General features: G+C 38.4%; 1 protein-coding gene across 1 annotated transcript; it reads left to right on the forward strand.

Annotated features, from left to right (window-relative positions):
- On the forward strand, window positions 1-26,144 carry LOC114936133 (sodium channel protein Nach). The gene is made up of 11 exons (XM_029309185.1): window positions 1-237; window positions 1,758-1,900; window positions 2,563-2,626; window positions 4,101-4,275; window positions 5,537-5,682; window positions 6,538-6,676; window positions 9,284-9,578; window positions 13,209-13,262; window positions 13,551-13,716; window positions 13,846-13,952; window positions 25,455-26,144. The coding sequence occupies exons 1-11, from the start codon at window positions 41-43 to the stop codon at window positions 25,721-25,723; spliced, it is 1,755 nt and encodes a 584-aa protein (XP_029165018.1). The 5' UTR covers window positions 1-40; the 3' UTR covers window positions 25,724-26,144.
- The last annotated feature ends 367 nt before the right edge of the window (window positions 26,145-26,511 follow it).

A 26,511-nucleotide genomic window follows, 5' to 3' on the forward strand; every position in this document is an offset into this window, starting at 1 on the left:
TTAATTTCTGCATTATATAATTTAAAAAGTAGCTTTCGTAATGTGGATCAAGAAAAATCAAATTATACATAGAAAAAATGTTGCAACACAAGTATGGAGTACGAAAGGCTTTCCGAAATCACCAACGAAATACCGCAGTTGTAAAGTTATATTGAAATATTTAAAGTTATATTGTCAGTATTCCAGTTTAAATAGCTTAAAGTATCTCGTCGATTCTAACAAAACTTGGTTTGAAAGGTAACTAGTCACGTTTTAAATTATATACAATTTATTTATAGTACAATTATTGAATTCCACGTGAATGAAAGTATAAATCTCAAAATATAAAATTTTCGAAATAATATCAAATTAAAAATATATTTGAGACACTATTTTCCAATTTTATATATAAATAATTGAAAGAGAAAGGAACATATTCTAATCTTATACAATTAATTAAGACATGCAAAAAATTAAGAAAAAAGTTATAAGGAAGATGCATCAGAAATTTTTATTTTAACTTTTACAAAGTACATATACTTACAAGCAGCTACAACTGTGTCGACTGTTAATGGAATTGTATTCAAATTCTTTTCTACTCTAAGTATTCTGTAAGTTAAAATAAAAACTTTAAATGCATTTTTCTTTCGAAGCAAGTTTTTGCACTTTTCAGCCATTGTTTCAATTAATAACAAACTTTACGTTTTAATATTTCAATTTCGGTAAATAAAAAAGGAAGGGACATACAGACGAAAAGAAAAAGAAGAAACAGTCATATATCAACCATATATTTTTATAGTATATATTTATATCTAACTTATATCAATTTAATTCTTTATTTAATAATTTATTTATTAAATCGGATATATAATAAGCTTCTTATCTATTTTATTTGCACCTTTAAAGAGAAAGGGAGGACAGAGGTGAATTATACGTGATAGCAAGCATTTTGTATCCGGCAAAGGTAACACTTGTACGACAAAACTTTACTCGAGCGGGATTTATTTGGATGTTAAATAACCCATTTAGTGGCGTAAGCTCGCGCTCGAAAACTCAACTCGCTAATACGATTATCGGCCCTTTATCAAAGCAATGATAAAAGCGGTTCGCGCAGACTATGCTCGCGGATTAGCCGCGAGACGTTACGGACTCGTACATTACATCGGTTCGCGCGTAAGCGCAACATATGATTAAAGTTACGCGGTTTAACGAGCGGTATTCTCGTTTCACAGAGAGATTAACGATGCCGCGGAGTAGGGATTCTTGAATTCATAGCGGGACCACACAAATCAGGTCGTCCACAAATCACGACCCTGTTTCGCGAAACAAAACGAATGCGCGACGCGAAAGAGGGAAGAAAGAAAAAAAATAAAAGTAAAAAAATTAATGAAAATAAAAGAGCGTAATATTCCGCAAAACGGCAGAGTCACGTCGCGACACGGCGCCTCCGGTTGATTTAATGTAACATTACACGTCATACGTGACGTTAATAGCGCCGTGTAAATTCGGTAATGAACGTGTTACGGTACGAACGAGAATAAATTATCGCTCGCTGCCAACTGGCCCGTGGCTACACACACATTCGTATTCTTGTTTTTTGCGCCTACAACAATTATTTCAATTAAAAAGTGAATTAATTTAATAAATGAAACGACGATTCTTCAATTGACATTTTAAAAATGTCGTTTATGCAATGTAGAGATTATAATATTAAATGTTAGGTACATAATAAATATTCTTTTCAATCAAATCTCTATTTGAATTAACATTTTTTTCAGAATTCTGTGGGTCATAATACATTGCGTAATTATATCTGGTTTGATATTTCTCGTTTATATTTCCTATAAAGAATTCGTGACTTCGCCTATACTGACTTCTATGGACAGTGATAGTTATAGTACGGTCAAAATAGATTTTCCAGGTATGAAGATTAATCAATTTCCTGACATTTGCAAGCATAGTTATAAAAATTTAGTTTTGTTATGACATAATATTTTTGATACAATATAACTTTTTGATATAAACATATCAAACGATTAATCTATTATAACTAATAAAACTATTATATGATTTCATAAAAAAATATTATTTCTCTCTAGTATTATTTCTTTTCAAATGAATAGTTGTCTGGAAACTATAATATTGAAGAATCTCGATATTGTGACAATTAAAAAAATCTAAACTTTACTTTGCGTCAAGTTCTTAAATGAGGACGGAAAAGAAATAATTAAACCAATTGAATAAATATCAAAAGAATTAAGTTGATTATTGACAAAAACATCAATCAATAACACAAATATAAATTCTTGCACTCTCGTTGACTATTTTACATTTCTAATACATAAACATAACTCTCCTCTGAAACAGAAAATGTTTTATTTTTTATTTTTGCCGTTGCGCACTATGTAATATAAGTTAACAATATTAAGCAAAGAGAGAGAATTAAAAAAAAAACATTTTATTTATAAATGGGAAAAATTTTTATATTTTGATAGAAAAAGACAAGCAATATTTTTTTTCGTTTTTTCCAATTTTTCCGTTCTACTACGTTGTTGATAAAAAAACACACTGATGAATTTCCAGCAATCGCCATCTGTCCCATTAATAGGATAAGTCGGCAATCCGCGACAGAATTGGCAACCGACATGTGAGCGATTTTATGTATTAAATAAACGCACACACGTACATATATTAAACAATAAATGTATTCACATTTGCACGAATAACGGCGAGGTGGTGATGCACGTCGCAGCTCGTTCTAGCATTTTAAATGCATGTAGATATGATTTTACACTAAATTGTACCAATTGTACCAATCGCGCAACCGACCTGGATTACTCGAAGTTGCACTAGCTGTTTAGCGCATATTATTCCACAAATTTTCTCTGCACGTGTTAAAATGGTCACCGGTTACCGGTGCAACGCGAATCGCGAGCACGTATCCGCAAATATCCCCTATGTCGGCTCGATCGCATGAATTACACTTTCAGATTACGTCAGCATAAAAGCGACCATGCAAATATTTTGCAGTATCGATGATGCTCTGTCAATATTACATTATGCATTATTATTGATCGTATTGACATAAGTTTATCGTCGTTATCAGACTCGTGGAATTCTCTCACATAGATTCTTAAACAAAAAATTATCAAATCGATATTAAAAATATTTTCAATATTTGTTATTATATATTTTAAATATTTTATATTATATTTTTAATATTTTTCTTCTTTTTTATTAAGCTACTAGAGTTAATAGCAATATTTGTAACTTAGCCAGTGACAAATATTGATTTATATTATCCAGAGAATCATAAGGACACACACATTGCAATAATGGATAATTGATGAGTAATATAATCTCACCGATTATAAACCATTGTGGTGTAACAAATGATGTGTGCTCGTGGTCGATAGGTGCGAATTCATCGTTGAGGATGAGTTCACTAACCATGGTGGCATTCCCATAGGGAGTTTAGATTTGGGGTAGGTAGGATTAATTTGCCACGGTTGACGTGCGATATATACGAGAAGCTTAATTGACCGATCAACGCACACATCGAATTCTGCTCTGCTTTTTACGATGTCGCGAGTCAATTGGCACACCGATTATCGTTAATTCGATGCCGCGCGCACTTGGAACGCAATGAGAACGAATCGATGCATTGCGCATTGATGGAGAGCGTAGAATCGGCGTGGTTACGGCTCATTTAATAGGGCGTTAATGTCCCAAAATCCAGCCGTTTCGCCCGGTGCTACCTCGTAGCCACCCGCAAACTTTCGCCCTCACGTAATGGAAGAGACATTTCCGGAATCGTTGATTCGGAACCGAAACCCTCTTCGTGAAATTTCGTGGGTAGGTTTGGCAGAAAAGTTTTCACCTCGTTTGCGCGCTGATTAATATCACATTGATTTTTATTAAACTCGCGTTGCGTTGCTGATTTATCAATTTCGAACAAGAGCTTGTTAAATGTATTATTTTTAGGGGTAAGTATTGTATAATATTATCAAACATATTTCTAATATTCTTTTATACAGCTTTTTTATTTTTCAAATTGTTATATATGTATAGTATATATATATATATATATATATATATATATATATATTTTTTTTTTCCAGTTTTCATGCAAATGTTACGAATAAATCAATCCGTGAAATTATGTATCTGCTCCAACAATTAGGCAATCATTATTCTTCTAATTTCGCAATAGATGAAAAAAATAATTCGGAGTTAGATCAACTTTTAGTGGATTATTACAAAGGATTTTACGATATTACTGATACGATGAAAAATGTACGTATGTAATAAAATTAATGCTATATAAATATGATGCGCTAGAATTTTATCTATAGAATTATCTATACAATTTTATTGGATTTTTCTTTTAATTAAATAATAACTAATAATAAGGACTAATAATTCCACATTTTTTAAATTTTGAATTTAAATAGTATAAATATAAATTTAACGTATAAGACGGGCAACAAGAGCCAAATCGCGGATGACAATGCGTTATCCTAACGAAACTAAATAATTTTTCGTTAGAATTAAATACCGGTGCACAAGGCACCAAATTTTTACTTGGACACGGCCAAGATTTAAAATATGAAATAATCTCATATTTTGAGATTTAATTTCAATACCCCTTTAACCCCCCTACGGAAAATAAATAAATGAATGCAAGAGAAAAATATAGATCCGAAAATCGCTGAATCGGGAATCGAACCCGAGACCTTTCGCTTGCCGGGCGACTGCTCTTCCAGCTGAGCTATTCAGATCCTTTCGATTCTATACTTTTCTCTGTTATATATATTAATGTTGGTAAACAAACGCATTTTTTAAGAGCAGTCGACCGGCAAGCGAAAGGTCTCGGGTTCGATTCCCGATTCAGCGATTTTCGGATCTATATTTTTCTCTTGCATTCATTTATTTATTTTCCGTAGGGGGGTTAAAGGGGTATTGAAATTAAATCTCAAAATATGAGATTATTTCATATTTTAAATCTTGGCCGTGTCCAAGTAAAAATTTGGTGCCTTGTGCACCGGTATTTAATTCTAACGAAAAATTATTTAGTTTCGTTAGGATAACGCATTGTCATCCGCGATTTGGCTCTTGTTGCCCGTTACGTTAAATTTATATTTATATTTATATTTAATTTATATTTATATTACAGAGCCTTGTTAAAACTCTTATATTAAATAGTATAATAATGAGAATTTGAATTAAAACTTGTTTGAAGTCATTTTAAATGTAAATTTCTCGAAAAGTTTGATACTCAATTTTTTACTAGCATTTATTACCATAAATTTATTTTTTCAGCTTTAAATTTTTTAATAATTCTAAAAAATAAAATCTATACTTATACACGAGAGATCGCGGTTGTAGCACTTTATTTATTTATAATAATACAGTTGTATACATTAAATTGCATTTCCCGTAGAGATTAATTAAACATTATGTACATATGTGTATATATGATTTGCGTGCATCAATTGCCATTGCTATCACGCGAGTTATGTCGGCAATTCACGTGTTGTACGCTTAAATTTTCCAGTTGTCGCCGCAATGCTTGACGATGCTACTGAGGTGTAAGCTGCATGGGACCTACAGGAACTGCTCGCAGCTTTTCGAGTTTCGCAAGACGCAGGACGGATTCTGTTGCACCTTTAATTACGTACGTGAAAGGGACGACATTCCCACGTGAGTATTCCGTGCTTTCAGAATGGTGAACAGACAACATGCAGTAGTTTAACTGCTTACCCGTTTAGTTTACGCTTTCCCGGTATGCTCTTTCAGCATAAGCAAACGAAACTACACTAAGACTACTTCAGTAGTGTTGGCAGAAAAATGTTTTATTTTGTATTTATTTTTTATCATTATATTTTTTATTACATCTTGGAGTAAATATATTATTTTGTAAATAAATATTATTATTTTTTGTAATTATTTTAAATATGTATATATATATACATAATTTTTAATTATATATATTTATATAAAAGTTTACGCTCTTACGCTGATATATTGAATTGATTTATAATATAAAGTACATTAGTTTTAATAAATGGTTCACGATATTTACTTACATCGATTTAACCACGTTGATTAGAATCTCTGTTTGTCGATTGTATCTCAGAAAAATAGTGTTGCATTTTATTTCTATATATTACTCTAATTTATAATTTTTATATTTTGTTTGATATTTAGAATGTATTGCTTCGAAATGATAAAATGATAAATGATAAAATATAATAGTATGTGATGTTTATATTTTATTAATATGTATAAGCTTTCTGATGATAAAGTACAGTTTTGTATTTTATAGGATATATTAATATTACAAACATAAGTAGTTTTTCATGTTTTCTGAGTAAAAAGATTTACATGTTTTGATAGCAATTTTCTGAAGAATTGATAGTGACAAATGGATACAAATGTAGGTCAGCTTTATGAATAAAATAAGCACTATTTAATTTAAAAATCTATAACGCCGTTAAATATAAGCTTTTAGTGCTTGAAAAATTAATAATTGTGATTATATACTTGTATTAACAGAATGCGTGAAGTGTTTGAAGCGAAACAAAGTAACGTGCATAAAATAGACGAGCTCGGAATAGAACACGGTTTATCGGTCGTCATGGAGCCATTTTTGGATGATTATTTCTATCCGATAATGCCTGTTACGGGTTGGAAGGCAAGTATAAAAATGGCACCAAATATTATTTAGAAAAACCAACTGTCGAGAAAATCAAACAGAGAGACTCGTAATATCTTACATTCACCAAAATGATTTTATTTTCAAACTAAAATTAAATTTGCCTTCAAGGTAAATTTATTCATTCTTCATGTTAAATTAAAATATCTGGCAAATTTTTGACAAATTTTTTTCATAATTTTAATTAACGAAAAAAGAATGGCTTTGTTTAGCCTATAGTAAGAAACTACATAATTATACAAGACGTTTCACTTAATTTAGTCAGCGTTATTCATAATCCTCTTTCTTATTCATAAGTGTGGGGGTTTTCAGAACATGAATAATTAAAAATAAAATATTATAAAGAGTTCGTCAGGATGTATTTGATATATGGATACAGTTTCTATAAGCACTTACTATACTCGATATTAACCCGAGACAGGTAGGTCAACTCAAAAATAATAATACACATGTGTCTCGGTCGATGTTTCTAATACGACTCTCTCGAATAATATACATGCTGTCGCGAAACGGAATCATTCGATGATCATGCGCAAAGTGATCTCACGCATCACGGTTAGGACACGTGTCCAAAATAATACGAAACATAATCGTCTACATAAGTAAAAGTTTTGTTATAAGCTGTTATTTAAAATTGCGAAAAAAGAAATGATACAGTCAGAAGAAATTTCATGGGAACAATTAGTAGTTCTAATTAATTCACAGTTCTAATCAAATCGCAGGAATCCACGTTTTTATTTTTTTTTTTTAATATATCCAGTAAGTTCATGTAAAATAAATTGTAGAATATAACATGTATTAGAATATATGTAAATTTTTTAAATTACAATTGAATATTTAAAAAGTAATGTATGTAATCTAAATATTATTCTTTCGCGGAAACAGAAGGCACATACATCACGCTAAGAATATTTCTAGCTTTCTGGCACAGAAAATATTCTGATCTAACATATAATTTAGAAGATCCCGCTTGAAAATTGCCTGGAAATATCTTCGTCTACGCGAGCTGCGAAAACGGGTCATATTTGACTCACATAACGAGTTATTACCACAAGTGTTGAATATGAAAAGAGGCTAATCGAGCGAAATGAAGATTTATTCTCTCAATGCTTTATCATACCAAAGTAGCATTAATGTTCGATTTTATAGTAAAGTATCATGAAATATATTCATGTTTTAAATGCATTTAATACACATAATTAGAAAGTGATAATGTTCGCTCTTGCATAGTAAATGCTTACTGAATTAGTTTCAAGAACAAAGCTATATGTTATAAAATTATATAGTATTGTTATATTTATATACAAATCTTTAAGAAGAAGTTAGAAGTAGATTATAAAATTTTATTTTTTATTTATTATGAAGCTAATTATACATAATAAAATTGTAATTCGACAATTAGTAACAAAAATAGGAGACAAAAATAGTTAAAAAATTATTTAATTATATTGATTTTATTTCAAGATATTAATATAAAAAATTAATTTAAGTGTAAAAAAGTGCAGAAAATCTGATATCTCTACTCCATAAAAAAATGCAAATTTTTCAATATTCAATATAACCATTTTCAGACAAGTAATATTTTAAGCATTGTAATAATTGATACAGAATATAGCAATTTTGAAAATTAAGGGGTACAAGATATATGTTATGTACTTAATATACAATTTTAATTAAATTACCAAGCTCAATCAAACTTATTACTGCCATGAAAATAATCAGTTACTACATTGTGCCTTTTTCTATGCTTATCACAACATAATGAGCCACTTGTGCTTTATTCGTCCATATTACGCAACGATAAAAGAACTCATGGAAGTTATTAGCAACATGCAGCATGATATAATCGCGCGTGTCCTTCACTTCACATATATTTGCGGTGTAGTCTATTATTACTTTAGGTTGTAAAGGTTTACGTATAATATGACATTGTACAAATTAATTTATTTATTTTTGTATCAATGCGATTTTTTTCAGGAAAATTTGTTTTTATTTCTGCACTTCAATAAAACATCGAGATACTCTGTTTATAAAAAATGCAACGAAAGTAACAGCATGACTGTATTATAGTATTTTAAAGTGTCAATAGCATAATTACATGCAAAAACGTAAATCAACAAAAATTATATCTCTTTTTCCAGTATAAACATGTAATACATCTAGTTACAAAAACTATGCAAATCTTTCGAATAAATTCATTAAAAAAATATAATACGCAAAATGTTTATATTAAATTAATGTAAATGTTTTATGAGTTATATACTCACATTGAAATCTAATGATTATCTGAATGTAATTCAATGACGTTCTCTTGAATATAACCGAATAATACCAAATAGGAAATCGTATACTATGAGAAACCAAATATTCTCGAATATATTTCACAGGCAAACATAAATGATATTATTTAGCATTATCTTACTTCTCATCATATTTGCAAATTATTTTATTCATCATAATTTATTGTATTAATTATTCTGTAAAAAATAATTTATTAAATTGCACAAATTAGAATGAGTAATATTTCTCGAATTTTCGTGAGACAAATAAAAGTTTAATGAAACAGATATTTATTGTGTTTTGCAGATTATCATATTTCATCCTTATGATTTCCCGGATGTATGTAGCGGTGGTGTCACGGAAGTACTCGTGATACCCTGCACTGAGACATATGTGGATATGAGCGCAACGTCTTTCTTTAGCACTGATATTATCGAGACTTTCCCCATCAATCAACGCAATTGCATTTTCGCAGAAGAAATACTTACTAGTGGCAAAACTTATACTTATAGTGACTGCATTGTCGACTGTAAGATTAACGACATGTTAGAGCTTTGCAAATGCAGACCGTTTTTTTTTCCAAGTCGTGGGGAAAAAGAAAGTTAGTAAGAATATATATTATTGATTTTCTTTAACTCTGACTTTTTAACACTGGCTTTTCATCATAAATCGAAAAATCATCGTATTCAGTATGCACAAATTTATTATTAAAGATTGTTTGTAATTAATATCAAATAGATCCCGTATTATTCTTATTGTTAGAGGAAATGTCTTTCATAAATTGACATTACTATATTTAACAACTTAATTATATTTAACAAAATTTTCAAAATAGAATTGGTATCATTTTTGAGATTAATAATTGCGTTGCATTGGGATAAAAATTCTCTTCATTTTCATTTGTATTGTAACTTTGTTAAGAATTTTTGTTGCATGACATTTTTAAGTTGCTTAACTTGAACGAAATTAAATAAGTAATAAGGAACACAATTTAAGTCTTCTATGTGAATAAAAAATTCTTAATTTTTGAGGTTTTAAATTAGATTTCTTGAGAGCTCTCGAAATCTAGCTCTAACTGACTTTTAAATCTCCCAAGTTTTGCAAATTAAAAGTTTAATCATGCGAATTATTTTTGCTACTTTTTTCATTTTCTAAATACAAGTTTTTATATATATTTTTAACATCAATGCAGCATGTCATCAAATAGCACAAGTTTTATATAATAATTGCAAATAATTACGTTATGAATCTAATGTGTGATCAAATTATTTTGTGTGGTTGAAAACCTTAGCAAAACGCTTTCTCGATACTAACTTCGTAAATCGGTTCTGATCGAATCGTGTTTCCGAACGATGAACGAGTTCCAATGTTAATAAAAACGAGCGGTAACATCTCTCTCTCTCTCTCTCTCTCTCTCTCTCTTCTCTCTTAAACTCTGCTCTTGTGAAAATGTGAACTGCAGCTTTCATTGACGTTCTTTCGCATTGTACCAAACTATATTAAGACTGACAATTCGACAATATTACTAGCAATTTTCAGAGTAAATCATGTTGTCACTTTTTTATACTTTTGTTTTTTCTTCAAATTTTTATCTCCCAGCTCTTATATCTTTCATCCGATGGCGCCGTTGAAAAATATATAGTTGATATACATATCAAAAAGTATGATATAAAGACATGACAAAATCTTTGCGATTATTATTAATGTAAATAAAATATGATTAACAATTTTATAAGAATATATAAAAACAACTGAAAAAGAATATGCATTTTATTGATGGAAAAAATCTTTAGATTGCTGCAAATCATCTATTGTAATAAAAAAGTACTTGTTTGTGCGAATTTAGTAATACATATTTTAATTTTTTTATTATTACAGAATAATGATTATTTTTATTTATCAAAAATTGAGATATTAATAAAAGAAAAGAAATAAGAAAGCAATCTGACAATGAGTGGTCTAATATGTGTGTGTGCGTGATAATGTCATAGACAACATATCTTTCAAAGTCAAAGTTTCCTTCAATTCCTACTTTCTCCCTTATACTCATACAAGTTCCAATTCTTTTTCTTTTTATCATGAAAATTAAAAGAAAACAAGAGTACATTAACAACATTAAATCAATAATGTATATACTGATAAAAATAGTTATTATAAGCATCAAGATTACTCGATAATTAATTGCAATACACAACGTGAAAAAAAAAAATAAATAATAAATAAAATTATATATAAATAAGAAATAATTTGTCTAATAAATAATCGTTGAAATCGGAGCAGTTATGATTGCGACAATTGAAAGAAATACGTAAGCCGCAACGAGCGCGATCTATTTTACTCAGAAATATTACTTGATGATTTATTTTAATCAGAAATATTACTTGCGAGACTAGAAATAAGATTGAGGAAGGCGAAAATACGCGGTAAGGACCGTATCTCATTGGATAAATCGGGTTTCTCCGGGAGTTCCGTGTACCCTCTTACATCCCGGCGATTTCTTTCTTCCATCACGAAGTCGAGAGGCATGGGCGGCAATCTGTAAAGGAACATTGCGCACCGCATTGCGAAGCCTACGCGTTCGCGAGCTTTCTAACGAGGCTTTACCACGGGTGGCTTAAAGCATTAAAGCGGATCGTGCGAAGCACCGCTCTGTAGGATTAACTTACCGTAGCCGAGGCTCTCTGTAGCAAAGAAGAGGAACGCGCTGAAAGCTCTCTCTCTCTCTCTCTTTTTCCCCCTCTTTCTCTTTCTTTCTCGTTTTTTCTCTTTCTCTTCCTCTTTTTCTATTCTTTCGTTTTAAAGCCGCCCCGATTGCTCATTTTCCCGCGCTTTCTATCGATAGCGCAGGGTGCTTGGACTCGTTTTTTCTCGCAACTGGCTCCTTCGTTCTCCATATTAATCAACAACACGTGCGACGACGCCTGCATGATGTATTCCTGCATTCTATCTCTCGTACTGTTCGAAGTATAAGTACTTTTTCGCAAATTCTTATTTTTGTAATTTTATCTGACACCGAAAGTAAATTTCGGCGATGTGGCACAGTTTTTTCTTGGCAAACACGATATGATATAGCGAAGCTTTAACTCGTTGAGATTATGAGAAATAGAAAATATCTTTCATTTTTGCCAAACCGAGTATCCGAGTATTCTCTACTTTATAATAATAATAAAAAATATATGTATATATAATAGAGAGAGAGAGAGAGAGAGAGAGAGAGATGCACATAATTTAATCTAAGTTTAGATTAAAATGTAATCGTGTCATATACTTATATGAATCATAACTTGGAAAAAGTATCGAGCAAAATTGATATTCTGAAAATGTGTGCCTTTTTACACCACACTTCTAATATATTTACAACCTAGAATATCAGGATAAAATATAGCTATAATAAAATTGGATATAAATTTGTTTGAGTTTATACACATAATTATGCATAAGAGGAGCTTTGCTTAATTTTAGTCACGTATATATGTATAAGAATTCGGTTTCTTTTTTTATAAATTAATTTTACAGATTTTTTATTTATAATAAATTTATAATTTATAATTTAAATGTATAATTTCTAGTACAATTTATATATATAGTTCGTTAACCATATATATATATATATATATATACATATATATAAAAAAACATACATATGTGTATAATTATATATACATACATAATGTAATTTTAAAAATTTACAATCACTAGGAAACAGGTTCTGGCATTTTTAATATTTTATTATTATAGAATATAACTTAGCTTCGCACACGTAATTATATTCGATTAGATTAAACGAAATGAGAAAAATATATATGCACAAAGCAAAGTTATATTATTCTTTGATAATAAAATGTTAGAAATTGCAATGCATGCATAACAATTATTATTGCAATGCATGCATAAAATATATTAATTAATTATGTAATGCGTAAAAATTTAAATCTCTTTAATAAAAAATATAATTTTCTACAAGAAAGATCTTTCGATAAAAACTCCCATACTTATTTGCATCCCATACAATTGCAATATGTATGTATATCCAACTTAGGGTGGTACTTATTTATTCTTGATTAACATTTTTTTTCGAATTTTTTCCGCGACACTCTTCAAAAAATGTTTCCCTTCTTAATATATATACACATATTATATTCTAGTTTAAATATACATATATTTACATATTATTCTATAATATATAGGATAATATTTTTTATGTTTTATTCTAGAATATATTTTATTTTAGATATGCAACGTATTTGTACTAATAAAGACTTACCCTGCCTGAGTAAACATAAATGTAAGTGTGTGTGCTATCAATGTACTATCAATTTAAAGTTTTGTTAATTTACAGTTTTCCTTTCTTCATATAAATAATTAATATATGTCAAAATTCTAATATATTTATATATTATTTATTTTATTTTATATATGTAAGTATAAATTAATTATTCTAATATATATTTATATATTATTTATTTTATTTTATATATGTAAGTATATAAATTAATTAATAATTATAATTATATTAATTATCGAATAAAAATTTGCTATATTAATTTTTCATTTTTTTTTCTATGGATAATAGCTAAATGGTGGACGGTTTTTCCTCATGAGAATAAAGAAGAAATTATGCCAAACAGCGAGTGGGCCTTGCATTGTCATAATTGTTATCCTGCTTGTGATGACACTGGATATGATGTGCGGAGTTCAATGAGTTATATGTCCACTGGTGAACATAGAACTGAATTACTGTAAGTATATGACATAAGATGTGACATTCTTGTCAATACAAAAAATACCTTGTAAATACAAAGAAAAAAATTCTCTAATCAATTTTAAAAAAGAAACTAAAATAAAATAACTGTGCAATTCAATTTCAGAATGAACTACAATGTTACGGATCAGGGAGTATTGCATGTCTTCTTCTCGAAATATGGCACAATCAGGTTGAAACAAGACGTTATTTATTACTGGTACGAACTTCTGAGTAAGTACATATTGTTAAAAAATTTATTTGAATAGAGTGCGAAATAGAATCGAAAATTTATAATTCTGAATGAATCAAAATATTTAGATATTTATGTTATAAAATAAGAATTTTCAAAAAGATTATAAATTTAATCATTTGAATACAAAATCAAATTATCAATTTAAATATAAAATTTTCTATTTTATTGATAGCTTTTGTGAAATATATATTTTAATAATAAAATTTCTCTACCAAAAGTCAAAATGAAATTTTCTATATCTTCTAACTTATCAATCTTATTTGTTTTGTAAAATAAATAAGATTGATAAGTATAAAAGATACAGATCATTCCATCAAACTTTATAATTGTGTTTATGAACTTGGCATCAAAAAAATATTGGATGGACATTGTACTATAATTAGATCTTTGAAAATAAACTCTGAAGATTTTTTGTTTTACGATACTTAATCGCATGTTGCGGAAAAAGTCTCGAATAAAATTATAAAATGTCATTGCTATATAAATTATATATTGCGACCGCCTCTCCGTCCTCTCTCGTCAAACTAAGAGAGAGAGGGCGAGAGAGACTGCTGCGCAACCTCGTCGTGCCGCTCTCCGTTCTCTCGATACTTGCTCGGTATCACTGATTGCTCGGTATCGTATCTTTTTGGGCGCCAGGTGCGGTCAGGCCGCACCACTCAACAATAGCTCAACTAATAATCAGCGGACACGACGGCTCGGCCTCGGTAGCTCGGTATCAACAAGGGGTAGAGTGTCGTGGTTCTTTCCGTAAGGAGATTCGGAATCGCAGTCCCGGAGAGAGAGAGGAAATCTCGATATTGATTGTACTCAGAAATAGGATAAAATAAGAATATATTTTCAGTTAATAGTATATAAATGGGGTGAATCAAAGTAGCTATAATTTTATTATCGAGCCGTTGGGAGATCGCTGGGTGTTATCGAAATCTTTAGTTATCGTTACTCTCCTCCCTTTGTAACCGGCTCGGAATCGAATGGATCATATACCAATCCAGCGTAACTTATTCTCAAATTTCGTTAATTAATGACTCGATACAATGCTACAAATATAATATACTACGATATGACTGTCGACTCGTTTCGGTGCCCCTCGGAGAGGCGAAGAAGGCAAAGATTTACGCAATAACTTAATGACGCGGCAATCGACGTGAGTCCCGTGAGTCTCTCCACTAATTCTCGGTACTAAATGATTTACAGCATAATTGCTCGGTATCGTTAATTTTCTCTAATGACTCACGGATCTCTGCCGAATCCGCGCTTACCGGACGATCGAGGAGGTGGCCTTACAATATTTCGCCGTCGCAGTGGGCTGTAGTGGGTCGTTGTCCCTGGGTGTGCTCGCAGGACACCGGCTTGCCGAACAGTGATTTCCGTTCGGGCCGGCGGGACCTCGGCAGGTACGCTGGTGGGGAGGGGGAAGACAATGCGCGCCACCCCGGCCCGGTTGCCAGGTTTCGCGGCAGCGTTGCGCCCCGCGCCGGACCCGGAATCGATCCTCGTATCGATTCCGGTGTCTCGCGGCTGGTCGCGGACTTCCGCCGCCAAATTCAAATTCCAGCCCTCGGGAGCGATGATGTAGCGGGTCCATTTTCGGCGGTCCCGTCCACACCTCGTATGGCCGTATGCTGATGTTCCAAACGACCTTTCTTGGCTGAGGGAAGTCGTTCCGGGGTGATCAATCCCGTTAGATCTCCGTGTTTCTCTCGAGGCGTGGTGGCGGGCCCCTCAGGGCATCATCCTTGTCGAGGGATGTAGGCGCCTTTTACTCCCTGATCTGGACTGCTCCTGTTCGTCCCATCGAAGCTGTAACGAGTTTCTCTGCAGTATCGCTTCCTTATTTTCTCGGTACCGTGTATAGGTTATCGTTCGTAATACTCACCGGGCCGGTCGCTCAGTCTCTGCTCCTCCCCTTTCGAGGTCGTTCCTCCGTCGCCTGTCCGGGTCCTCTTCTCCCTAAAACAATGGCCGTTCTCCTGGCCTACCACCTCGATCCCGATACAGAGTGCGGGCGAGCTAGCGAAAAGGTCGCTGCTCACCCGCACGAGACACAAAATAATATAGCGCTCTCAGACGCTTCCCGGCCGGGCGCGTCCGCCCTTGTGACGGGCTCAAAAAGACCACGTCACAACTCCCCCCTTCCTGGGGAGGACCGAGAAGGTCTTGGACATCGACCCACATCGATGACCACCCACTCGATCACTGCCTTAAACTCAAACTTTTCTCTCGCCATGCCCTCCACCCACGAGGTCCCGAATTCTGCCGACAGTCATGATTAGGTTTTACTTCCCGCGATATCTTAAGGGAGTCTCACCTCCCGAGACCACCACTCCGAAGGTGTCGCTCCGGGATGGGACAGACAATAGGGTGTAATTAACGGGGTCTCACATGTCTTATTACGAAAGTCCGTTTATTGACCTCCTCAGGTACAATTCGTGTACGCCCTACGGGGTGTTCTTGGCCCCTCCTCGGTATCTGGTCTCCCATCTCCTTCCTTTCGGGCCGTATGGGCCAAGCAATAATAAAAGAACCAAAAAAAAAACATCGGGGAGGAAGTCGGGGGGTCACCGAGAACAAAGAGAAAAAGGTGAGGGGCTCCCTAGGGGCGAAATAATAAAAAAAAAATAAATAATAATAACAAAAAAAAAAGATTAATAGGGGCTGCCAGCCCCCCACAAAAAAACAAAACAAAACCCGTCATTCGGAGGGGCTAGGGGTACGGGGTGGTACGGGGTCCCCTGTGTCTTCCGCTACGCTCCGGCGGTGGTCCCCGGCGTGGTCCCCTCTCGTCTTGCGAGGGGTTGTCTCTCTCGTAGGTGGGCCCGCAGCGTGGGCAGGTCCTCACCGTGGTTCCCCTTTGTCCGCACCCGTAGCAAAAATCCGTCCTCCGCGGCTGGGGGCAGGCGGCGTAGCGGTGGCGCCCTCCGCAATTCCAGCAACCCAGGGGTAACTGGTCCCTTATGGGCTGCTCGGCTCGGGATCTGGTGTGGGATGGCGTGCGTGTGTTTGCACTTGGCGGCGTGGGGGTCCGACCGCGGTTCCTTGGTGGCGAGAACGTTCCGGGGCGAGGCGGCGACGTCGCAGCATCGACGGTCTCCCGGGCCGTACGGGACCAACGCAACACAAAATAGGTTTGGGTCGCCCGGTTCGTCCTCGCCGGCACCACCCGCACGGTTTGTCCGACGTCCCTCATCGGGGGACGCACACGGACCTCTCCGTCGGCCGCTGACAGTGCCGTCTGGCTCTCCGCTTCCCTCGTTGCTGGGAAATCGCGAACGACCGCGCCCCGCGTGGTGCTGACGAGGCGTCGGACGGTCTCCGCGGTGTCCGCCATATCCGCCCATACCTCCGGGTAGTGCTCGTCTATCTGGAGGACGAGATCGGCATATCTCCCCCAGAACTCTCCCCATTCCTCCTCTGCCGGATTCATCTCCTCTACTCGGGAGGATTTTCCTGTGTTTCTCTCGGTATCCTAGTCAGGGTCGGGGGAATAGTAGGGTTTTAAATATTGTATGTGGCTTTTACCGGCGGCTGACCCATCTAGACGAGTCAGCTCGTAAATTACGGAGGACAATTTCCTCCCGATTCGGAGGGGACCTTCGAATTTGGGTGCCAACTTTGCCGCGAAGTTATCGGCGGCCGACGAAAGGACGTGCCGCCTTCGCAAGACTAGTGCACCCGTACGAAAACTGCGAGTTCGACGCCTCAGATTATAGTACGTCGCCTGTTTTTCCTGGGCCTCCTCTAAACGTTCGCCAACCCATTCCCGAATCAACTTCAGCCGCTCCTTTCTATCCGACCAAACCGCGGGATCGGCTGCGTCGACCTGAGCCATCTCGTTACCTCGGTCTCGCAGCCTCCCTCTCGGTATCAACTCTCGGCCCAGATTCAGGAAGGCCGGCGAAGTTCCCAGGGAGGAATGCTCCGCGGTATTATATGCAAACCGGAAGTCCGCAATATTCCGGTCCCAATCCCTATGATCCCTATCTATGTAAGCGACTATCATTGTTTTTAAAACCCTATTCACCCTTTCTACGGGGTTCGCCTGAGGGTGGTATGGAGGGGTGGTATCGTGCCGTATCCCGTTTTCGCGGGCGAATTCCTCTATCTCCCTATTCACGAACTCGGTACCGTTGTCCGTCAGTAAACATTTGGGCGTGCCCCAACGCGAAATAACTAGGTCTACTAAAGATTCCCTAATTTTTGGACCTGTCGCGGATCGGAGAGTCTTACACTCTATCCACTTTGTGAATAAGTCCTGAATCACTAGTAGGTATTTGAAACCGGACTTACTACGCGGTAAGGGTCCCATAATATCGGCGGCAACCACCGTCCACGGAGCTTCCGCTATTCGCCTACCCATGAGTCCCGCAGGACAGGCCTGCTCGACTTTTGTCAGTTGACACGTGCCGCATTTCTTAACATAACCTACTACATCTCGGAACATTCGCGGCCAGTAGTATGAGACCGCGAGACGCTGATATGTCTTCTCGATACCTAAGTGTCCGGATTGAGGAGCGTCGTGGGCTTCGCGTAACGCCTCCCTTCGTGACTCACTCGGTAGCACTAATTTCCATCGGTTCAGGTCTTCTACTATGTCCGAAACGACCGGCTTAGATCTTAGAAAATACAATTGGGCGTCTATTATTCGCCATTGATTGTAGCGATCCGGATCGCTCGCGACCTGTTTGAATCGATGTTTATACCATTTATCCGTGCTCTCGGGATCGGGATCTTCTCCTATCGCGCCCGCGGCCGCAACTACCGTTTCGTCGCTCTCGACTTCCCCCTCGTAGCTTCTCGATAAAGCGTCTGGTACGTGGTGTAAGGCCCCCTTTCTATGAATAATTTCGTAGTCGTATTCCAATAACTCGAGGGCCCACCTGGCTAATCTGCCCGTGGGATTCCGCAAGTTATGGAGCCACCTCAAACTACTATGATCTGTTATTACGGTAAATTTGTAACCCTCCAGATAGGGACGAAATTTCTTAATGGACCACACCACGGCCAGACACTCCTGCTCGGTAACTGTGTATTTTTTCTCGGGGTCCGTCAGAGCGCGACTCGCGAACGCGATCACTCTCTCCCCCTCCTCAAAATTTTGCGTCAGCACGGAGCCCAAACCTACCGAACTCGCGTCGGTTTGGAGTACGAAGGGTCTCTCGAAATCCGGGCATGCTAATACCGGTGCCGTGGTTAAATGCTCTTTTACGATTTGTACCGCGCGCGACTGCTCTTCCCCCCACTCCCATCGCTTGTTCTTCTTTAGCAATCTAGTGAGGGGCTCGGTAACGGTAGCTAAGCGCGGTATGAATCGTCTATACCACGAGGCCATGCCTAAAAACCGTCGTAGCTGTTTAATATTTCTCGGTATCGGAAACTCTATCACTGGTTGAGTCTTATCCGGGTCGACTGTAAGCCCTTCATTCTGCACGATAAATCCGAGATACTTTACTTGTGATTGACAAAATTCGCATTTTTCCGGGTTTATTGTTAACCCGGCGGACGATATTCTAATCATGACCCTCCTAAGCCACGCCAAATGTTCCTCGAATGTCGGCGTCGCGATAATAATGTCGTCTAAATAGGCGAATGCGAAAGGCTCCATTTCCGGTCCTATTAATTTATCTAGCAGCCGTTGAAATGTGGCCGGGGCTCCCGTGAGCCCGTACGGCATCCGCGTAAAATGAAAAAGTCCCTTGCCGGCTACGCTGAAGGCTGTTATTTCACGGCTTTCCTTAGCCAGGGGTATTTGAAAATACGCCTGACTGAGGTCCAAAGTGGAGATGTATTTCGCGGCTCTTAACTTGTCGAGGATAGCGTTCATGTTCGGGAGGGGATACGCGTCCTTCTTCGAGATCTCATTAACCTTCCGGAAATCTAAACAGAACCTATACTTTCCGGAAGGTTTCCTCACCATCACTATTGGATTGGACCATTCACTGAAAGAGGGCTCGATTATTCCGCTTGTTAGCATTCTATCAACTTCCTCGCGCACGGCGTCTTGTATTTTCGGGGATACAACGTAACACCGTTGTTTGATCGGTTTCTGTGCCCCGACGTCAATACGGTGTTCTGTCAGGGTGGTTACCCCCGGGTTATCGTTTGGAACTATCCCCGCTTCTTTCACTACGCCCTCTATCTGTGCGCGCTGGGAGGAGTCAAGCTCGGGTAGCCCGCTACAGGCGTGTTCGGACGGCTCGGTAGCGTTAAAACGGTACCTATGTGAGGGACTTCGCGAGAAGAACCACTCGGATTTGGCTAGATCTAACCCTATTCCAAACTTGCACAAAAAATCCATCCCTAGGATGCACGGAACTGCCAAATTGGGTAATAATCCCACGAAAAGGGTGTGTTCTATGCCGCCTAACTGGAGTGGTACCTCGCTAACCTCGTTTATTTTCGCCACTTGGCCATTCGCCGTCCGGATTTTTCCGCCTCGGTATCGCGATATTGGTAATCTGAGAGATCGCACGAGCTTAATTCCCTCCGTCCCTATCAGCGTTCTACTCGAGCCTGAGTCGACAAGAGCTCTTAACGGTCGTCCTTTTATGTATACTTCGAAATATTGCAACGGGGGAAATTCGGTATCGTCTAAGGTCACGTAGGATTCTATACCCCCGGTGCCTGTAATTTCTCGAGTCCGTTCCTTTTGAGCCGATAGGACCCGATCTACCGACTCTCTCCCTCGTTTCCCGCGCAATTTGGACACGTTCGCGTCGTGTGCTGTTTCTTTCCGCACCGATAACAATGCAGATTTCGCGTCTGCGTACATTCTCGCGATCGGTGTCCCTTTTGTCCACAATTCCAACATTTCATGTCGGCTAATCGGCTACTCGCGGTGGATGAGGAGGGTGTCGTGTCCGTACCCGCGTTATTCACGGCGGCTACCGGGAGCCTCTTCGTCTCGGTAGCTTTCCCCCTTTTCTTGGGCGCGGTCGCGGGGACTGCGGCCGCGGTGACCGTTTTCGGGTGTCTAGGTGATCGCGATGCTCCCCTATACGCGAGTTCCGGAAAAATAGACCGCGTTGTTGTCGGCTGTCTATCTAGATCGTAACATTCCTCGATCTGCGACGCGAGGGTTTCTAATGACCGAAAATCATAAATTTCGTTACGCCTCACAGCTATACGCAACCTCGGTATCATGTTTCTATGCGCGTAATTTAGCTGTTCGTTTAGCTGCCATGGGGGGTCCAATCGTTCGAACAAGGCCTGCATGCAGGTTATATAATCGGCGACGGGTTCGTCTTCCCCCTGCTTGCGTCGCATTATCTCGTCCCGCAAGGTGAATTGGAAGTTCGGGCATCCAAATCGCGCACGCCACGCGGCCTCGAATTGCCCCCAGGTACGCCAAAGATGTTGATTCAGACGAAACCAATGGGCCGCGGTGCCCGATAAAAAGAACGGCAGACATTTAAATATTTCGTCGTCATCTAAGGGAATTAATTGCCGACCCTGCTCTATACGAATGAGGAAGGCCTCCGCCTCCCCGTCGCGTGCCCCGGAAAAATTTAAATTCCACTTTCGCATTACGTTATACGCGTCCACGGCGGAATTCGGTTTTACGCGAGGGCGATACGGCTCGGGATTTCTCCGCGGCTCCGAGTGCGTCTCTGTTGGCTCTGGGGGATGTATCCTGATTCGCGGTTTCGAGGACCACGCTAGGGCTTCGCCCCCGACAGCACCTTCCTCGGTATCCGACTCCTCGTCTGACGCTTCCGATATTTCAGGGGTCGGCATATGCTCTCGCCCTATTAATTGCGCGGCCTCGTATCTCAATAATCGAGCCCTAAGGGTGGGGAGGATCCCTTTGACGGACAGCTTTCTCTCCGCGAGGGCACACCTCACTTCCTCCTTTGATAACTTTCGAATCCACCGAAATTGTTCTTTTGTCGACATTTCGTTTTATGGTTAGTGACGGTGTGAGGGAAATGAGATCTCGAAGGGGAAGATAGATAGTACGCGGGACCGTGACCGGATTGACTAAACGTACGCTCCCTCCCTCAACTGTCTCGCCAACTAACTCTTTCTCGGTATCTTTGTGAGCGTTGTCTAAATTAGACACCGTCAATCCTTGATTACGCCGCTCGGTCACGATACCCCCCCTCCTAGAACCCGAAAATATGTCGCGAACGATATTCTATAAATTCCTAGTTAATAGGAAAGTCACTCACAGGCGTGAATATTCGGCGCGAATATCTCTTGAGGAGATAAAGAAGGGGCGAGAAGAAGAGAGAAGAAGAAGAGAAAAAAAATTCTATTCTTATTCCTAATTCGATAAACAGAAAGAAACTAACAAGTTCGCGAAAGGCAGCGTATGCGAGGAAGTGGGAGAAAAAAAAAATGTTCCTTTGTATACACGGACGTCCGTTACTGAGTCGAGTCTCGCTAAGGAATTTCGGGAATTCGCGTAAACATCTATTCACCAATATTCGTTCTTAGCTCTCGGTATCTTGACCATAATATCTGAGGACGCGATAATCCTTCAAGAACAGTACGTGTTTACCCGCTTTTAGACTCGGCTCGACGAGTGGTAAATATTTCCGCGAAGAGATCGAAAGAAAGAAAGAAGAGAAAAAAAAATTCGTCGCTTTCCAATACTATTCCCCATACTGGGACAGGAATATTTGCCGACTCTGTATCACACGAAAAACTCGGTATCAATCAGGTGCCTATAATTCACTCGATATATCAAAGAAAGTCGTAAAAGGCGTATGAGCGCGCTACCTTTGTAATACTATACTACGCGGTCGGGTTTACGATGCCGCGCGCGACAAAGAAACGTGTCGGTGGTCGCTCTCTGTCATACGCGTAGCGCTCCTTCGTACTCGTGCACTTAACGCGATGGCACCTCAAATTCGAGTCCCCCCCGTTGTGACGGGAAGTCTCGAGATATCGAGACAAGCACAATGGGAACAATCTTAATAACGCGGGAACAATAATAATTGGGGACAAAGTAATACAAATGCATGCAATAAACAAAAGTCATCGACTGTATTAAGTCAAATAATACTCGGAGAATCTCCGACGGAGATCCCCTGCTCGGGCGAGACTCAAGTCAGCGCCCGATAGACAAAGAAAAAGGAAAGAAAAACAAAAGAGAAGTATTCCTCTCACCCTACTGTCTCTCCGTTACCCGAAACGACACGTATTCTCCTTTATTAATTATCCTCTCTTTCGAGAGGCCCCACGTTGGGCGCCAAATTTGCGACCGCCTCTCCGTCCTCTCTCGTCAAACTAAGAGAGAGAGGGCGAGAGAGACTGCTGCGCAACCTCGTCGTGCCGCTCTCCGTTCTCTCGATACTTGCTCGGTATCACTGATTGCTCGGTATCGTATCTTTTTGGGCGCCAGGTGCGGTCAGGCCGCACCACTCAACAATAGCTCAACTAATAATCAGCGGACACGACGGCTCGGCCTCGGTAGCTCGGTATCAACAAGGGGTAGAGTGTCGTGGTTCTTTCCGTAAGGAGATTCGGAATCGCAGTCCCGGAGAGAGAGAGGAAATCTCGATATTGATTGTACTCAGAAATAGGATAAAATAAGAATATATTTTCAGTTAATAGTATATAAATGGGGTGAATCAAAGTAGCTATAATTTTATTATCGAGCCGTTGGGAGATCGCTGGGTGTTATCGAAATCTTTAGTTATCGTTACTCTCCTCCCTTTGTAACCGGCTCGGAATCGAATGGATCATATACCAATCCAGCGTAACTTATTCTCAAATTTCGTTAATTAATGACTCGATACAATGCTACAAATATAATATACTACGATATGACTGTCGACTCGTTTCGGTGCCCCTCGGAGAGGCGAAGAAGGCAAAGATTTACGCAATAACTTAATGACGCGGGAATCGACGTGAGTCCCGTGAGTCTCTCCACTAATTCTCGGTACTAAATGATTTACAGCATAATTGCTCGGTATCGTTAATTTTCTCTAATGACTCACGGATCTCTGCCGAATCCGCGCTTACCGGACGATCGAGGAGGTGGCCTTACAATATTTCGCCGTCGCAGTGGGCTGTAGTGGGTCGTTGTCCCTGGGTGTGCTCGCAGGACACCGGCTTGCCGAACAGTGATTTCCGTTCGGGCCGGCGGGACCTCGGCAGGTACGCTGGTGGGGAGGGGGAAGACAATGCGCGCCACCCCGGCCCGGTTGCCAGGTTTCGCGGCAGCGTTGCGCCCCGCGCCGGACCCGGAATCGATCCTCGTATCGATTCCGGTGTCTCGCGGCTGGTCGCGGACTTCCGCCGCCAAATTCAAATTCCAGCCCTCGGGAGCGATGATGTAGCGGGTCCATTTTCGGCGGTCCCGTCCACACCTCGTATGGCCGTATGCTGATGTTCCAAACGACCTTTCTTGGCTGAGGGAAGTCGTTCCGGGGTGATCAATCCCGTTAGATCTCCGTGTTTCTCTCGAGGCGTGGTGGCGGGCCCCTCAGGGCATCATCCTTGTCGAGGGATGTAGGCGCCTTTTACTCCCTGATCTGGACTGCTCCTGTTCGTCCCATCGAAGCTGTAACGAGTTTCTCTGCAGTATCGCTTCCTTATTTTCTCGGTACCGTGTATAGGTTATCGTTCGTAATACTCACCGGGCCGGTCGCTCAGTCTCTGCTCCTCCCCTTTCGAGGTCGTTCCTCCGTCGCCTGTCCGGGTCCTCTTCTCCCTAAAACAATGGCCGTTCTCCTGGCCTACCACCTCGATCCCGATACAGAGTGCGGGCGAGCTAGCGAAAAGGTCGCTGCTCACCCGCACGAGACACAAAATAATATAGCGCTCTCAGACGCTTCCCGGCCGGGCGCGTCCGCCCTTGTGACGGGCTCAAAAAGACCACGTCACAATATATAGCAAAAAAGACATCTCATAAATAAAAGTAATATAAAAGAGAAATTTTTTATCCATGCAAGAACCCGAGGGTTCACAAAAATGGAATTTAATATTCAACCATGTGTAATGTTTCTTCATTTTTTCTGATTTTTCGTGAAAAAAGGAGTACTTTTTTCTCATATAAAACAGCAATTTCTAGCTGCTGATATTTTGCAAACAAACTGAAGCAAAATATATTTCTTAAGGAATATGATTTCAATTATAATAAATGAATATGTATTTGTGACGATTTATGCACATACTTATATTGAAAATCGGAGAAAAATAATAACTAATTTTTAATCTTAATTAAATATTAATTACAACTTTTACGAAAGTTATTATTAAAATATATAAGACGTATATCTGACCTGCGCAAAGCATTGATTAAAGCATTGATTAAAGAGCAACGGTTTCGTAAAGAAGGAAGAGGAAATGGCGGTGAGATATCGCTGTAAAAATCCATTATCGTTTTTACAGCGTAAATCGCCACTGCTCGTAACATTTCTTATCCCTTTAAGTACGACATTAAAAAACGCGCGGCCGTTTCATCGAATCGTCTTATCCTTCCGCGCTATCAAGGCGTAGTCGTGTCGTAAAGGCTGGTCATTTTACAGGCGATATCGGCGGTATATGTGGTGTCTTCATCGGCTTCAGTTTCATCACCATCGTGGAGCTACTATATTTCCTAGTTCTCATATTCCTCGATTTATTCTGCGGAAAATCTTCCTTGCAGGAAGGCGACGAAAATCACGAAAAGGAATCTAAATCAAGCCATAATCAGACCATACAGACAATTTATTGGAACGAATTGTTACCACGATCTTGGCAATCGGTGACATTTTTTAATAATGGTCAGTTTCCTAACAACAGAACTGCATATTGATACAGCCGACGAGCTATCATGAAACTATTCGGGAAGGTTTCCAATCGGAGTGATTCTGTTTTCCCTAAGTTGTTCTATCGTGGACGTTCGAATAATACTCGAAACGGTAGGACAATTTTCAACGCCTTGCGAGCAAATGGAAAAGCATCGATTCCAGTCGGGATAAAGCCTTGGGCGAAAGAGATTGCGGAAGATCGTTTGTTTCGTTACGTGGCAACGATTTCAAAAAATACTCATAAATGAGATTTAGAGACAGACAGAATCGTAATCCAAAACTCATCGGTCGGAAACCTGCATTTTCATGGAAATTTTGAATAAGATCCATGATAGCTCTCGTAATTATGATCGATTGATTAAAAAGGTTTTCATTTTTCAACATTGTATTATCGTATTAATTTTGTATTAACCCTTGTATTTATCCCTATAAAATTTGCTTTTGATATTAATCCTTCGATAAAATTCTGTATGTTATTATAAAAGATTATTATAAAGAGCAAAATCAGTTTTATGTACTAGTATAGATTAACGAATATTTCGATGGTATTTTAAATCCTTTAGTAAAACAAATCGATATTATTATAATATGATCCTAGGAAGTGTGCCGTAGTAATAATCTACATGTAAAATTTTGGTAGCCAGTTTTGCATAATTAAACTGCATGTGAAATAATCGAACACTCAATGGATTTTTGAAATACAAATTTTACACGGAATGGCACATTTCTTACAAGCGTATAAAATTTTAATAACACGTTTTAAATTTACAAGTGCGTGATCAAATTGATGAGA

This window comes from Nylanderia fulva, unplaced genomic scaffold, assembly GCF_048542155.1.
Source record: "Nylanderia fulva isolate GAGA-0341 unplaced genomic scaffold, ASM4854215v1 Scaffold19, whole genome shotgun sequence".
In the NCBI taxonomy this organism is placed as follows: Eukaryota; Metazoa; Arthropoda; class Insecta; order Hymenoptera; family Formicidae; genus Nylanderia; species Nylanderia fulva.

What these genes read in the sequence shown, in the direction of transcription:
- LOC114936133 (XM_029309185.1), top strand. Translation starts at nt 41, where the DNA reads ATGTGGATCAAGAAAAATCAAATTATACATAGAAAAAATGTTGCAACA. An exon ending in AAGTCGTGGGGAAAAAGAAA is followed by an intron (nt 9,579 to 13,208) that starts GTTAGTAAGAAT and finishes ATTTTATTTTAG; the next exon opens with ATATGCAACGTATTTGTACT. An exon ending in TTACTGGTACGAACTTCTGA is followed by an intron (nt 13,953 to 25,454) that starts GTAAGTACATAT and finishes GTCATTTTACAG; the next exon opens with GCGATATCGGCGGTATATGT.